Source organism: Tinamus guttatus, unplaced genomic scaffold (genome assembly GCF_059628265.1).
Source record: "Tinamus guttatus ecotype Peru unplaced genomic scaffold, ASM5962826v1 Tinamus_guttatus_pri_ptg000563l, whole genome shotgun sequence".
NCBI lineage: Eukaryota > Metazoa > Chordata > Aves > Tinamiformes > Tinamidae > Tinamus > Tinamus guttatus.
The window spans coordinates 965,748-983,267 of NW_028289097.1; the positions used below are offsets into that span (position 1 = coordinate 965,748).

Sequence of the window (17,520 nt, forward strand, 5' to 3'; positions counted from 1 at the left end):
GGTGCTCAGGCAACATGATGATGCCCTGCCACATTAGGAGGCAGGAACATTGCCCATTGGCAGGACAGGACAAACATGTATGTCCATATCCCAGTGGAATTTCCCCCTTGCCAGATCTTTATTGTGCTTGTCAGTCTACCTCTTTGATCTCTTCTTCTAGTTCATTTCTCATGTACTTATACTGTCAAGACAGAATCTGTGTTCAGAGTAATTCTCTGCAATCCCATCTAAACAATGTCATCATGCCCAGACCTTGCCATCTGGAAACACAAGGGACCAAGGGCTCCATGTTATACTTGAGTTTGTTCTCACATTTGTGTAAAACACAAATGAATCCAATTAAGTCACACAAGTGAAAACATGGTATATCGGAGAAAAGATTGAGGCTTGGACTCTCCCTTCCCACACAGGAATCTGCAGCTGGTCCTACTTCAGTATCACCTGGAGGTGTCTCTAACATGGTCTTTACTGCCTTATTCCATCATTGAGGAGGAGACTATGCAGGCCCGTTCTTAACTCTGCTCTCCATGCCCCCACCAAATGCCTGTTCCAACTCGATAGATTGATGGCATTTGCTTCTTATGTTTATGATCTTCAAGCCAGTTTTCAACCCACACAAATGTTCATATGCAAGATAGATAGTTTGGATTAATTTGCCAAGTAAGATTTAATAAGACACAATTCCTTAGTGAACAATCCGATATAGGACACTAAATGCATTCCCTCCATCTCCTTTTAATATAACCAGTCAAGGTTTTCAAGGGAGATTTGTACCCTTCAAAGCTTCAGTGTTGCTTTGGTATTTTTCTTCTACTTGGAATATTTTTCCTCTACTTGGCCCCACTTGGAATACTCCAGAAAAATGCTAGTGTTTTGGAGGGGATTTTTGAGATGCTGAACTTAGAACTGAGGTCAAAAAAAAAAAGGAACTAAAGTCTCTAAATTTTCACAACATTTTAAACTTGTTTTGGGCAAATCATTAACTTTTCTTCATCATTTAATGTGCACAGGGGAGAACCCAACAGAAGCTCTTTCTCCCCTGTGCTTTGGCCAATGCTGCCTTCACAACATGCCAGATTTCACAGAGGGGATGACTGGAAGGTTTCCGCAGAGGAATTATCCTCTGATCCTGTGTTGTCACATGCACTGGTTTGGTGACCTCCTCTACTGAGGAGAAAATGTCAACCAGGAGGATAGGATATCCTAGATAAACCATGGCAATTCCTCTTGTAACTAACAAGTTGGAGGCGAATCACAGCACTGTGCTCAGTCGTAGTGTCCTGGTAGTTTCATAGAAACAGGAGTTAGTGTCCTGGAGAGGAACAAAAGTTCCCAAACATTCAGAGGAGCTGCAGCTCGCAGAAAGATCAGAACTTGTCACCCACAGGCAGACTATCTGGGAATGGAGCACTATGACAGAAGAGGCCAATGCCTAGGGAATGGACTCTCCACGTTTTGGCATGACAAGGCAGGGTCCTGCTGCCTTGCAGAGATGCGTGGAATTGCATGAGGTCACAGTCCTGCAAGTGCTGGTCCCTCTACCAGAGACTTGTGTAGTCTGATGTGTCGCAGGAATAGCAGGACCCCTTCCAAAAGTACTCTCCCAAGAGGGCCCTGCTTCAGACATGTTATTCTACTGCTCCAGGAAAGCATTTCCCTGTGGTGCCAGCACAATCAAACATTGCCCAGAAATCCCAGCCCCCCTTGACACAGCAGAGCTAGCATTTTGGAGAGGGTCGTGTCCCAGGCACAGTGTTACTGGAGCGCTGCTTCTCGTGGGAATGACACTCAGACTGTCATTCAATGGAGTTACAATCTGTGCTGGACAATATCTCAACGATGGATGTCACAGATGTCCATGAACTGATGTGGGTGGCTCCAACACCAGGCAGAGGAATAACTGCTGCAATGCTGATGCTCTGCAACCTTTCACAGCTCCACTGGTCCTTGTGCCCACACAGGAAAAGGATGAGGAAGGGTCTTCTCTGTGGGAAGTGAGAAAGATGGGGCTATTCTGGTCCCATTCTTCATGGACATGTTGGCATTTTGTTTCATTATGCTCCTCCACTGTTGCTTGGCCTCCTGTCCCATTATGTCACAAGAGCTGCATGGGATGGGGACAGCCTGCAAGGAGAGGCCGTGACGTGAGCCCGCTGTGACTGAAGCAGGCCGAACGCACAGGCGAGACGCTCCCCGTGAAGGTGAGTCCCTCTGCCCCCAGGGCCTCGTAAGAGGCAGGTGAAAGAGCCAGTGGCTGGGACGGGGTCTGATCTTGCCGCTGTGCCCCGAAGCAAGAGGTGAATGGCAATGAACACCTGCCTTTGGCTGCAGTTTCTCTACTTGGCACCAACCGCTTGTGTTTGGATTCAAAGCACGGTAACAAAGCCCTTGCCGGCGAACACATTTCAACATGTTATTATTCCCAGGCTGGCTTTCAAGATCCTCTTTCTATTCCTTCTGTACTGATTGCTCTTGTTTCTCTTGGCTCCCAGCTCTGGCTTTTCAGGCTTCATTAACTGGAATTTATTAGCAACTTTAAACAATCTTCCTGCTGCCAGAAAGAAAGAAAAAAAAGAAAGAAGCAAGGAGGAGTTATACTAAACTCCAGGCTGCTCCCTCTCTGTGTGAGGCCCTTGTCTGAACACCCTTGTACCAGCCTGCGACAGGCTTTCTTTGGAGGAAGGAGATGGTGAGTGTCCATGCTGGGGACATGCCTGTGTCCCGCACTGCCTCTCCGAGCGCAGTTTGCTCCCTTTCCCCATTGAAGCTAGAGACAGGTTCGTTACAGAAAGCAAAGGAACTTTTGGGAGCCAGAGATGCTGCCTGACGGATCGGTCGGCATGCAGTCAGACGGATGCTTTCCGAGCCATCGGAAAGCCACCTTTGGAAGGCAGCCCTTGGTGAGGCTGCCTCTTCAAAGTTGGCAGAAACTGAAGAATCTGGTCTCTTTGAAGTCTTGGAGCTAGGATGCTAATGGCATCCATAACACCTTCCTGACCAGCTCAGAGTAAAAATTAATGACTAACAGGATCTAGCAGATGGGTAAAAAACTGGCTGGATGGCTGGGCCCAGAGAGTGGTGGTGAATGGCGTTAGAATCAGCTGGTGGCCGGTCACGAGCAGCGTTCCCCAGGGCTCAGTGCTGGGGCTGGTCCTCTTTAATATCTTTATCAATGATCTGGATGAGGGGGTTGAGCGCACCCTCAGCAAATTTGCAGATAACATCAAGCTGGGAGGAAGAGCTGATCTGCTTGAGGGTAGGAGGGCTCTGCGGAGGGATCCAGACAGGCTGGACAGGCACTGTGGTCACAACAACGCGATGCAGCGCAGAGGCTTGGGGCAGATTGGCTGCAGAGACAGAACGGAATCTGGGCCTGTTGGTCGACAGCTGGTCAAACATGAGCTAGTGGTGTGTCCAGGTGGCCAAGAAGGCCAACAGCCTCCTGTCCCGTATCAGGAATAGTGTAGCCAGCAGGAGCAGGGAAGAGATCGTCCCCCTGTGCTCGGCGCTGGCGAGGCTGCACCTCAAATCCTGTGTTCAGTTTTGGGCCCTTCCCTAGAAGAAGGACATGGAGGCACTGAACTGTGTCCAGAGAAGGGCATCGAAGCTGGGGAAGGGGCTGGAGCACAGACCTTGCGAGGAGTGGCTGAGGGAGCTGAATTTACTTAGTCTGGATAAGAGGAGAGTCAGGGGAGACCTTATCACACTCCAGAGCTACCTGAGAGGAGGTTGTAGTGAGGTGGGGGTCAATCTCTTCTCCAAAATACCTATGGATAGAACAAGAGGAAATGCCCTCAAGTTGTACCAGGGGAGGTTCGGGTTAGATATTAGGAAAAATTTCTACATGGAAAGAATGGTGAAACATTGGAACAGGCTGCCCAGGGAAGTGGTGAAGTCATCATCCCTGGCAGTGTGCAAGAAACATGTAGATGAGGCACTTAGGGAAATGGTTTAGCAGGCATGGTGTTGAAAGGTTTACAGTGGGACTCGATGGTCCTGAAGGCCTTTTTCAACAATAATGATTCTATGATTCCATCTGGGGCACCTGAAAGGTTCATTCTTGTCACTGAATGGATGGGTAAATGGAGGCATTGGTGAGGAAACCTTCTTTAACAAGAACACAGAGTAAGCAAATGGTAAAGCTGGAGAAGTCTTAGTATCCTCATCTGTGCTGTATCCACAAAGATGCCTCTGATCCCTTGTGAGAAGTCATTTGCTCTACAGAGGGGAGTTGAGCCAACAAGGATGTGGCCTCGTGGGGCCACACGGCTACATGGCCTGATCATTTGCTTCGTTGTGCAGCCTCCTAGTAAAGACCCTCATGCAACCCTGTAGTCTAACTGGCTGCCCTGCATCCCCCACTGCCCAAAAGGGTGGATGCAGAGAACTGCCACACTTGAGGCTTGGATGAATTCAAAATGGCTTGGTGCACTCCACAGGAACCTGAAGGAGATGGTGCATTTGTCTTCATAGTCCATGAGACACATATCTGTCTCCTTTTGCAGTATTATTTACCCTTCCCACTACTCCTCTTCCTCACTTAAAGCCCAAATGACCAGCTAATGTACTTCAGTCCTGCTATTCTCTGTTTTTCATGAAGCTCCATACTTACGGGGAGCTTCAAGTGGTGCTAAAATAGATGTGGAGCAAAAGGAGACATTATGAAAGGTCACATGTGAAAAAGCAGAGATCTTTCCTAAGCTGCTTTGATTGAGAATTATTAGAGATAGATCTAATGACAGGAAAGACTGGCAGTGACAGAGCAGGAGAGAGAATTAGGATCAGCTTCTGGAGAAGGATCATGGTCTTTCTGGGTCCTCCTGGGACTTGAAAAGGGGGGCACCCTTGGCCACACGCTGTTCAGGGTCAGTTTTATGGGTGTTTCTGAGTATTAGAACAAGTCCTGTCTCTAGGAAACAATAGTTTTAGGGGACTTGAGGAGAAGATCTGAAAATCTGTGTTGAAGTTGGCAAAAAAACTGGCTGAGGAAAATGTAATTCTTTTTCAAAATATATAAACTTTTTTTTTTTTTCCAAAAGATTCCAAGGACATCTTTGGAATAAAGCTTTTCAGCTTTCACTTTGAAATACCATTTTCTTTTCAAGTTTGACCCAAGGTAAAACAATAAATGTTAAGAAATAATCTGAAAATGAAACAAAATATTTTGTTTCAGGTCAAATTGACCAAAGTCCCAGATGACCAGTTTTACTTCACTCTGAATTGAATTTTGCAGTTTTTCACTTCACTTGCTGAGTCCTCAAGCCTATTACCCAGTTTATCAAGAATATATCAGGAGGGCACAAAGCAGGCTGGGGCTGGAAGGTCACCCGAATATTTGCAGTTGAGGAACCTGATGGAAGGAGGTTTCCATGTGACTGAAGATGAGTAATTGCCACAAGGACAGGCTTTTCAGCTCAACCTCCCAGGCATCCTAGTAAGCACTCTGCCAAAATCAACTTAATCTCTTCTCCCCTTATCTATACTGTTCCCTATCCATCCTCTGTCATTGCAGCCCACAATTCCAAACCAGACTTGAATCAGTCACCCTAATACAATATGTTCAGATAGACAAAATACACAGCGATTTTAGCTGTGAAAACTGAAATAAAAATACTGAGGGTATGCAAGCAGACAGGCCTTGGAAGTAGCTAAATTTTGGGTTATTCTTATGAGACTGACCCTATCCTTGCACAAAGGGTAGTCCTCTCCTGAATATGAAAATCCTGATATAATGTTTTGGGATGAAAGTTTGGTACAGTTACTTGTTTGTTCCAAGTGACTTGACTGGCCTATGTATAATATTTATCTAGATGCTTTTGAGAGAATCATTTTTGCTCCCCAGTATTACATAAAAATACTTAATTGATTTCAAATCAATTATTTGATTTCCCTACATAGGATTACTATATTATTGTTGTCAAATTCAAGCATAAACTTGGGTATTCATAAACATACAATGTTGCAGTTTCTATTTCTTTTCCTAATTGTGATGTTTTTTCCTAGTCAAAATATCTTCTCTTTCCAAATGAGGAATTGTGGCATTTTTAACCTCTAGTAAAATGTTCTCTACAACTTCCAATTATTTTTCAGAGTTTCCTGTTTAAATTTTTCCTCTTAGTCTGTTTCATTCATAATTATTTTTGGCTGTGGGGAGCTGGCTCTTTTGGACTCTATGAATATTTATTCAGTGCTGGTTGAGACTGCTCTGTTTGTACATGACATGCAATGAGGACTTGATTGCTTGCAGCAAGACAACCGTTAATTGTGTACAACAGGGAATGCTGTCTATGTGTGTGTGAAAAGCAGTAGTACCCCAAGAAGTGCTTCAGGTGCCCACACTTCAAAACAGATGTTGAAAAATGGAAAGGAAAAGACTCCAAATGAATGTAAAAGGTGTTGAAAGTTCAGTTTCTGTAAATAGTTCAAACTGTGGGGCTAAAGAAGAATAAAAAAATGACTCCTGGCACAGTCTGTAAATGTCAAGTGGTGAAGGGCATCCTGGGGCTCCTGATAAGCAGCTGAAGGCAGAGGAAGGTCTGATGAATAGAAGCTATAGGCAGATGAAGAAGCAGCAAATCATTATAAAAGTTAAGAAATTCACAACTGGGATCCTTTCAGATCCTTTCAGTCCAGTCAGCACAATCCATGGGCAGCATTATTGGCCAAGGATCCCTGGTCTGTCCCAAAAGGATCAGCACAGGCAATCCTCAGCCATCCAGGCAGACCTTTTATCTCATGCACCCTTGCTCTGCCCCACGCTTTTCCATTTCCCAGGTTGTGACCTGGGGAAGATCATCCACTGCAGGGGCTGCAGCCCGTTTGAAACGAGTAGCCTGTAGTCGGATTTGGTCATCATGAGATCTGACCTGTTATGGGAACAATGAAAACTGGTACCTGGCCTGGCACTTCTGAGTGTTCAGAGAACAACTTTGCCCCTGGGCATGTGTATCCACATAGGCATGTGCACACATGTGCAAAGTCTTCTAAAGAGCCCTGGAACAGGCTGCCCAGAGAGGTTGTGGAGTCTCCTTCTCTGGAGATCTTCAAACCCGCTTGGACGCAGCCCTGTGCCACGTGCTCTAGGTGACCCTGCGTGTGCAGGGGGTTGGACTAGATGATCTCTAGAGGTCCCTTCCAACCTTAAGTGTTCTATGATGAACTGCATACACAGGACTTTCTGTCGTGACTGTGCCGAGTGCTCTACACAGCCACATCGCACTGAAGCTTGCAGGAAGATGAGGAGAAGAGAAGCAGATCAGCACCATAATATGTGCATACCACTGGCATTACAGAGTATTATGGGGTGTTTCTAATTCAGGGTCGCTCAGCTGCTTCACAGACATCACCACGGGTAGCTGAACATATGAGATAGTGCTGGAAATGTCTCTATTCGGGGAACTGCAAATTCCTTTTCAGGAAATTCTGATATTTTGGAAACTTACATTGCTGAAATGGCAGTGCCTTTTGTGAAAGTGGTCACAAGAAATGATTCAGTAAAGGCAAAGTATTTCATTTAAACTCACATTGAACTGTTGTAATTGTTAGAGATACACTGAGTTTACATACAGCAAATGCAGAATTAACACTAGCATTTCATTCTATGTAACAGTAGTGTTTTGAAGAAACTGTATTTTTCAGCAGAGATTGTTGTGTTGAAAGGAGCAACAGCATGAGAACAGCACCTGGAGGTATTTCTCATGGTCCAGTGGGGTAGGACTGTACAGGTGCAATTTACCTATGCAGAAATGGCCAGCTTAAATCTTCTGCCCTCCAGGCTCCTGTTTTTGGGGCTCCCAAGGAATTCCAGTGGTTTCTGATGCTGGTGGTTGATTTCACACTTTCAGAAGTGGGGCCGCTCCTTCACTGACACACGGCCACGTGCTGATTGCTTGGGATTGCTGCCGTGCCGGAGTGTGCCTGCCCAGACTGCTGAGCACACTGCTGCATGGTCAGACACCCTGGCCTATGGAACAAATGCTGCTTTTTTTGGACTTCCATTGCAGGATCACTGCAGTCCCAAAGCAAAGGGACCAGGACTTGATGTGTGTCTGGACTAGAGACGGTTGTGAGGAGAGGTTGTGTGCAGAGAGGTGAATGAAGCTACTTGTTTGTCTGGCCCTGTTCTGAAGTAAAGTATTATTTTTTCACCCCCTTTGGCATAATGGATTGACACTTCTTTTCTTTTGGCATCAGGCCTGTGCACCTAAAGGTGTTATGCTCAGTCAAACTCCTACAACTTCAGCAACAATTAAACCCTCTTTCGGTTATGCAGCCCCCTTCCATTCAATGACAGACAACATTTTGGTGGTTACTAAAGCTACAGACCTCTTTCCAGCCTGCTCCCACCTCACCATGCTCTGCTCCATGGATACTTACAGCTCCTCCAGGAAGCGCAGGTGGTGGAGAGTCCTGGGCTGCAGCTGGCTGATGTTGTTCATGCTCAGATCTCTAAAAAGGAAGAAAGACAAAAATCTCTGATCAGCTACTTTTAGTTGTTTATATAGAATAAATCATTCTGCCAGGCTGTGTGTCACTTTGCTGCTGCTAAGCCAGGAAACATTTCAGAGAGAGAAGCCCTTGCCAGCTTTATCGTTAATGTTTTATTATAAGTCAGACTCTGACCGCAACATCAACCTGCAAATTGGATGGAAAGAAGTAACCACAGTGAAATGATGACTTCTTCAGGGTGGTCTACTTGAACTTCTCCAGATTGGAGAGCAAATGATGATAATTCCTAATGGCAAAATGCATATTAGTGTCACACACAATCCTGGGACTGCATAGGAAGCACAATGATACTAGAATGCTCCACTATGGGCCAAAAGGCAACTTTCTGTCACTGCTAGTCATGCTAACTCTCACAGACAGCTCTTCTCTACCAGGGAAGTGATCCACAGCTGCCTCTGAGGAGACAACAAGCTGCGAAAGAAGTGGTGCAGCTCTAGGACAGGCCTGCTCTAAACTACAAAAATTAGAGGCGAACACCAAGAATTAGGGCCTTAAGCCTGCCTACATTTAGGGTATGGGGCATCTATCTGAATATGCTTGTTTTAGTCTTTGTGGTTCCAGCTAATGATTCACTCTCTATTTACTTAGGATCTGATAAACTGTCAGAGATAGAGATTGTGACGGGATCCAAAGGATCCAGGGCATCTGGTGAGTCTGAAACCCTTAGCCCATGCAAAGTCACTGCATGTTGTGCACAGCAGGAGCTAGAGAATTCTAGGGCTGTTGTGTTCTCAGGATATAGAGGTAGCAAAATCTGCAGCAAACGGTGCATTAGACTGGCTAATAGTTGGCAAACAAGAAGGATGCTTTTGGTCTCAGAGGTTCTTCATGAGGTCTAGTACTTAATAGCTGCAATCCCGGGCAAATCCTCATGGGCAAGTACATACCAAAGTAACAGAATTTCTTGTTACAGAAATGGAGAGCAAGTTGTGTCCAGGTGACTACATGTGAGCAAAGCAAGGAACAGCGAGGCTGAACCATAAGCAACTGTATTTAAAAACAATGGGAATGACTGGGGTATCCCACCTTCCAAGGAAAGTAATAGAGATGGCTGTCAGATGTCTTATCAGGCTCTAGCTGGAGCTGTGTGAGGCAGAAGGGACTATTTCTGATCACTCTATACATGGAGAATAGCATTGGTCTCCTTCAAACTGCAGACTTAATGGAAATATACAGAACCCTATCTTGTAATGTAAGAATAAGGAGGCACAAGATAAAAATGAATGAATTTTACTTTACTCTTTCTTCCAGTAAATGTCATAAGCCTGAGGGAAGATGTAATCTTCTAGTGTCAGCGGGAATCTTGGAGTTGTAACCACCTGGAGATGGATAAATGCGTGGAGAAAGGGGGTATACCCCAAAAGTAAGAACTGAAACTAGGTTGGAAGCATGAAGGAGGAAAATGTCCCTCAACAAAACCCAACCACATAAGAAGGAGCTCTCCAACCTGGCTGCTGGCCTCACAACACGTTGACATTTTAACTGACATCTTGAAGACTTAACACACAACACTGCAGCGCTGTGCTAATGCTTCAAAGGTCACATATCAAATGCCCTGTAGCATCACGGGCTGGCTTTGGGCCCTGACTCAGAAAATGCTTCAATGGAAAATAGGTTGGAAAATATTCTCATTACTTTGTGTTCTTTAGAAAATTCCAGAATTTTGTTAGTAATGAAACATAAATCATTCTTTTCTTTGGTAGGAGGAGGGAGTCTTGTCATTTTGCACAGTTTTATACAAAAAAATGTGTAATACTATAATATAATAGAAGGGTTAAAGTATTATTTTGTGCAGCTTCTATTTTTATTTTAAATCCCTAAGGGCATTTGCTACTTAGCACCCATTAAAACATCTGTTTTTTTTCCCCTACATCAAAGTGTCTCCCATTTATGCTGTAATGAATTAGTCTGATGTTTTGACATGTTGTGAAACAATGCCAAAATAATGAAAACTAGCATGAAACAAAAGACTATGAAGCAAAACACAGACCTGAAACATGAAAAATCTGTTTGAAATTCTGAGATTTATTTCTTAAGTTACCCTTGCTGGCAATTTAGGGAATGGAGTTTGCTTGCCAAATCTCCTATCATTTCGAACCTTGTCTCACTGTTATTTGGGTACCCGGCCCTCCCTAGGCACAGTGAGGACAGCAATCTGTCTCGCACCCTGGGCTGGTGGGGACAGGCCACCAAGGGACATGGCACCGAGCACCAGGGCCTGCAGCATCAAGGTGCACAGTTGGTAGTAATGGGAAGGACAAGGATGTTTCAATGCCCTCTTTCCTTCCTGGTAAATCTAAGTCTCCAGATAAAGTCATTCTCATTGATCAATACCTATGCCTCCTAACACAAAAATAAACTGTTTCTAGTTTCTTGAGAAATATTCCTACAGGTAAAGAGAAAAATACTGTCATCCCATCACTCTGTCAACCCCACAGCTCCACTCTGCGAGTTTTTGCTTTCAGTGGTCTACTCCCTTTCTTCATCCTTTTGCGTTAATTCTCCCAAGTGATGTCAGAGTAGAGAAATTTCCATGGGGCCCCAAACCAGCACCTCTGGAGCAGTGGACATCACAGCTGGCTGACGTGGTGGAGTCCCTGGACTTACTATGACATGAGAGTAGCAAAGGGAACGGAGCAAGGACAGAAGGTGTGGAGGAAGACAGAGTGAGGCTGGAGTGAACTTCCTGAGCATGGCCTGGATTTTCATAGTTCCTAAAGTATGAGATGTTTCTCCACAGGCTGTCCACGCTTGTGTGAAAGTTGAGGCGTAGAATTCCTGCCTGAAGTGGTGTGGGAGTGAATGTTTGACTTATTACTCATGTAAAGATGTCGTTGACTTACTGCTGTAATTTCCAAAGCTCATGCTTTTCCTCTTAGTAAAGTTTCTTGTTATGTCCCCAGTGCATCAAGAGTGAAAATACTTCCTGTCCAGGTAATCAGGGAAGCTATTTATCTCTTTGAACTTTGAGGGGTGGTTACTTGAGCCAACCTCATTTACTTCATTTTAAAAGGAACCCATAGTATTTTAACTTTTTTTTTCTTTTCTTTTTTTCCAGAAACATCTGGCAGAAGGATTATGGATTCACAGACTACATGGGGTCAGGTACTCCTCTGCCCTTTCTCTGCACTGTCAGTTGCTTTCACTTTTCAAAATAGCTCTCTCTTTTGAATGACTTGCTTCAACTGGAGTCAAATGAATACTGGGTTACTCATATCTATGCATGGATATTGTCATTTGCATGTTAGAAGCAACCATGAAGATGGGGACCATGCTGAAGCAAGTATTGTGCAAAGCCATAGGAGACATAATTCAGATCCCTTAAACATAAAAGGAGTCAGAAGGGTAAGAGAGGAAAAAGATGGGGTGGCAAAGCTTTATGCTGGCCTGCAAGCATTAAGACCAGCAAAGGAACTGTCCAATCTCTTGCCTTTGATTTCAATACCCTACTCATGAGGCCTTGCTGCATTGGCACTTACAACACTAGGACAAGCCATCCCTATCCTGTTCCAAAGCTCTCTGTCCCTCTTTCCGTAACTATTGGTCTGGCTGTCATCCTTGCAAGCTGTCAAATAATGACTGGAAACCTCTCATTGACAATTTATTTTGTTTGGCTGTGGTCTGAAATGCTGACAATAGAGGGACACAAATTCCCCAAACTGTAACCCTGTTCTCATCTCATCCATAGTTGCCCATAAAACCATGTTTTTTTAAGGCCTCTTGCATTAAGTGTTCAAATTACCTATGTTTTCCAAAGGCACCGCACCAAAGTCATCATGGCTATAATTAGAGTGATTTAATACTCCCCCCACCTCCCGTTCCCTAACTAATTCTCAACATTTATTGTAAGCATTTCTAACTTGTACCTGCAAGAAAAGTGAGACACAGTTCACAGAAACTGAGCTGATGTGATTCAGCCTCAGACCTTAAAAGTCCGCTGGCCCTCGAGGGGTTCCTTAAATTATTTGCTTTGATGTCACCTTCTTTCATGAACAACCTTTGATTATTAGCTGATTAGCTAGTCTTCCTTATCAAAAAATGCTATGACACAGACTGTGCTTTGGGTGCTCCAGCAAGATCATTTGTCATGTCTCTACCCGTGCTACAGGATGGGTGCCACAGCGTTTTAGGTCGGAGGTGATATGAGCCTCAAAGATCAAAAGAATTTTTCTTTAGCAGAATTGCTCAGACAAGTGGGATGCCAGCTGCTATGGCAGTATCTGAAATACTCAGCAGTGGATGTAGACCTTCAGGGTCTACTTCAGATATACTGGGTTCCACCTTGTCCCAGAAATAATGGTAGACATTGTCCAGGACACTGGGTGGGATCTTCGTAGTGTTTAAGGAAACTGTCCTTGTGCTCTTCCTTTGTAACGAGACAAGGTTGCCTCAAAGAACATACCTGGCTGCTATGCTCATATTTTGACTCTACAGGAAGTTACTAAGCATCCCAAATAGCGACTATCTTCTCAAGCCGCACATTGAACTACTATATCAATATCTTTGCATTTTCCAGGAAGTCCAGGATATTCATATGGTCCCGTTCCAGCACAGACTCAGTAACTCTAGCCTCTTTTAGTGCTGGTGCTGAACACATGAGTACCTGGATCATGAGACAAAACTTCCTCATGCTCAGGCAGTTGAGTTTGTGAGATGACAGGGAGGAGAAGCTAATGTCTTAGTATCCTCATTACTAATTAATTGCACAATTAGGGCACACTAGGGCCTTCTGGTTGTGGTCCAGCAGCCTGTTTTGTGTGGGAGATGCACAAAACCAGAGCAAAATTCTCATCCTTGTCCCAGAATGTTACAACATTGGACTCATTTGTGCAAGGCATGGAGAACTCTTGCCTTGCTGAAATCCCTAGAAGATGAGCAATGTCTCTGTCTGTCTTCTGGCCACTCTCATTTTTATTAGCGTACAGCAAAAAATATACAATTACACCAGCTTTAAAAAAGAAGCCCAAAGGCAATGAAGGCTGGTTTTAGAAATTCTTCAGATTTTGCTAGAGTGATTCATAAAGGTTCTTGTTATGCCCTTTCCCCTTTATCTTGAGATCTCTGAGGTCGCCACCAAATGCCTGAATTGCTTGGGGTAAAGTTGGTGCAGCAGGTAGAATCGTTCTTGGAACCATGGAGCTACTTGAATTTTTTCCTCAGAGCCTGCAGGTTGAAAATTACACTAAGGCTGGTCTCCATAAAGAAAAGCAGAAAGGAAAGATAAAGACATCAAAGCAATGAGAGCTCATTAGCATCACACCATATCTGTAGGTACCGGCCCTGTCAATCCCATATCACTGCAATAGGCAAGAGCAAAATGTGTTTCTACTCTCACCTGTGCATGTCTGAAAACAGATCAGTTGTCTTAGATCAACCCCCATGTGTGAGCCCTACCTGAGATCTCCCCAGTGTTTCAATAACAAAGACCCTACCAAGGCCAGTTTGCCTGGGTGACATCAAGTCCGTACCTACACCTGGGAGTCTTCAGACGTCTGCTCTGTGCCGTGACCTATAGCAAAAATAGATCTCATCCAGCACTGACTGCTCCACTTTCTGCTCCTCCTGTGGCTGTCCTAACTCTGTTATGTGCCCTGTGTGCATGAAAGCAGAAAGGAGCCAGAGGAGGGAGCGCAGTTCTGCCCTTGGGAATGATTAACATGAGAACACCAAGGAATGATGTTGAGGAATCATCTGCCAGATCAGAGCTGTCAGTGATCTCATCCCAGGGCCTGCCATGGGAAGGTCTGTCCCTAGAAAGCAGAAGGGAAAGCAGGAAGCAGGGAAAGAGGATGGTAGGACACTTGGTAGACTGGACTGCTGTCGCATGGGAGCAGACATGGCTGAAAGGCAGTGAGGAGCCGCATCCAGAACGTGCTCTGCTGTGGGACAGAGATGAAACTCAGATCAGACTGTGAGTGCATTTTTTCCCAAAAGAAAGAACTTGTATCTTGCTAAACATGTTAACAGAGTCTTTTCTCTTGGGGTCTCTGTTGCTGGACAGCAACTGTCTTGGTTTACAGAGAAAAGGCTGCACAGTGATAAAAGGGGGAAGCATTTGTATTGTGGCAATGGAAAGAGAAGACTCCTTGTCTTGCCAGATACAGTTTTTATGAGCCTGCTGGGGTTTGACATCCTCCAGCCTAGACGATCACTGCAATATGAGTGCCCTGGTGCTTCCAGTGCTTTGGATAAAGCTGCTTCGGCTGGAGTAGGAGAGCATATCTCATACACCAAGCCCAGGGGCCTGAGAAAAGTCTCTGAGGAGTGTAGAAGAACTCAAAGACTCCTTCCAACACCTCTGCTTTCAACGCAGCAGGCTGCTCTAGGCAGGTTGGTGATCAAGCACGGAATGTGATTTTGTGAGTTCACATTTCTGGTAGCTCCCATGAAACAATCCCCAATAGAATTGTTTAATGACAAGTCTTTACACAATTAGAAAAACGTTTCTCCAATGTTGATGTTAAAACATCAGAGAAGACATTCCAAATCAAAAGTAATTTGGCATAAAAATCAATATTTTTCTGTCATGTGACTGTCCAAATAGGACCTTTCAGCCTGCCTAAAACTTTGTTCTTATATTTTTGCCTCACATAATTGCATTTATAATTGGCTAGTGTTTGGAAGGGAATCAGCTTCAACCTTATCCTTAATGTGAGCACATCAAAAACACCAAAAGGAATTTAAATAAAAAATAATAATAATGCTGAAACATGAATGTAAACAAGGACTTTTAAAAAGTTTTTTTAAAAAAGTCTTGCAATCAAATGTCCTTACTATCTAATGTATTATTTGAAGGGGAGAGGGACATTCCTTCAGGCTTGCTCATATCTTGCAACTTCCTGAGTTTTCCAGTGTCATGTTCTGTACTAGGTACCCAACATTCCCTTCTTTCCACCTGGGAGTTTGTCTCCTGCTCTTCTCCAGGTCTCTGCTGTGCTCAGACTTCCCATGCACTGGGCACCTTGGGGACAGACCTAGTCACTGTCAGGGATGATGCAGTATCTCCCTGCACTAGCCAAGGTGTCCAATATGCACTGCAGCTCCCAGGACCAGATAATGCAGAGGCACTTTCTGCCCAGCCAAAGTCTTTTGAAAGAGAAGTAAGGAACAGCAAATAGCAAACAAATACAATTGCCTCATTTGTCACAATCCTCACGTAAATGTCCTTGAAGTCATGGAAATAGCGCACTTTCAAATTGGCATCTCCTGCTTTGATTAAGGCAGAAGTTGAAGAAAAATATTGCATTGAGAATTCTTATCCTGCTCTGGGATACTAGCCATGCTTGCCTGAGGACTCGATGAGGGGCACTGTGTGATGTCCCAATAAGAGCAATGCAGAACGGTAGAAAGTGGGGCAAGGCAAGCCAAAGACTGTTGTAAGCCGCAAGGCTCTTCTAGAGAGCCAGAAAATCCACGGCTGGTTCTTGCCAGCAATCTGCGGCTCTCTGCAACCTGCAGTACCTGAGAACAGAGCTCGTGCATTATAGTCTGCCCAGCCTGCTCCAGATTTTTGCCCAGCACCTCCCAGAGGACCTCTATGGGCATCTTACACTATTACATGCTGTGTGCACAAGACTGATTTTCTCTTCAGGCCAATAAAGGGCTTTGCAGCCCCCCAACGCCACTTGTAGGGTGCATTGGTAGAACATTGATGATCTGCCATTGCAGCCCAAGTGATGGGAGAAGAAGTGGATACACCCCATAGTCAACTGCATATCAGGGGCACACGCACCCCCTGTCATCGACAGCCTCCTTCCACTACCCAGGGTTTGAACAAGGTGCATCTGTCCACACACCTGGCAGATCTGAGGAAGGATCTGGCAGGCTTTGCTCATCACATGCAGTGCATCGCTTCTACCTGTGACAAAGCTGCTCTGAGTTAGCTGCAGAAGCAACCCCAGCTGGGGAAGAATCTGATAAATTTTCTAGTTGAAAATGTCAGAATTACTGACTGAAATATTTTATGTTGATATCAAAACATTTCATTTGGTAAATGCCAAGCTGCAATAACACAATATTTAACCACATGTATTACCTGCATATATTAATCTAAGGTTGAATTTTGAAAAATTTGAAGTAAGCTGAAACCCAAATAGAAACAAAATCTTTTGCTTAAGATTCAAACTGTTGAAGTACATGTTCATTCAAAAATTCCAGCGTCTGTCCTGCCTAGGAATTTCTGGTTTTAACAATGAGCAAATTTTCCTCTAGGAAACTCTTCCTGAAAGCAAGACCTTGTTTTCCTGTGCATTATAAGCAGATCCTTTAGAGCTCAGGAGAAAGCTACAAGTAGTGCTAGTGCTTTGGGGCACTATCACCTTCAGAAAGGTCTATGACTCCAAAGGAAAGCTTGGTCTGATGTTCAGCTGCATTTAGACATAGGAAGAGATGCTGCCTGAGCAGCTGTTCCTCGTCTCCCCCTGATGGAAAGATGATGAGTTTCTTTCTTTATTTCATTGGAAAGCTGCACCTGTGTTATCTCCAGAGCCACGGGTGCTCTGGTTTGAGCACATGTTCGTACCTCTCCACCTCACCATGTGCTAGTACTGGGAGGTGACTCAAGTATCGGAGATATAACAAGGCCCCAAAACAGAGATGGCATGGGGAGTAGGGCTTGGTATCCAGAGTCTTTCATACTGGCTTAATCTCTTTCATGTGACCCCATATATTTTCCAAATTTGATGCAGCTACTATTTTCTCGAAGACCATGAATCCATATAACAGGATACAGAGGCTCCTGTTTGGCACTTCTGGACAAATTCTTTCAGATCATGGGTATATTCACATTAGAAAGGTTGTGCTGGTGACAGGGATGTTCCTGTGAGCACAGCCTTGTGGTTTGGTTATGTGCAATACCTCTCTCCTAACCTCTCTCCTAACCATTGCCCACTCCCCATCATGCTGCATGCAACCCTGAACACCCGCTTTGTCCAAGATTATATTTTCCATAGTGATTGCAGTGGTCTATTTAACCCAACCAAGATGCTCTCCAGATTCTACACTCCGTAAGGA

The 17,520-nt window shown here is 44.6% G+C and overlaps 1 protein-coding gene across 1 annotated transcript in view; it reads right to left on the reverse strand.

Annotated features, from left to right (window-relative positions):
* Positions 1–17,520, reverse strand: part of LGR6 (leucine rich repeat containing G protein-coupled receptor 6) — a 117,938-nt gene that overhangs the window by 73,352 nt on the left and 27,066 nt on the right. The window contains exon 2 of the mRNA XM_088534520.1: positions 8,377–8,448. Within this exon, the coding sequence (XP_088390646.1) occupies positions 8,377–8,448 (72 nt within the window). The remainder of the gene's footprint in view (positions 1–8,376; positions 8,449–17,520) is intronic.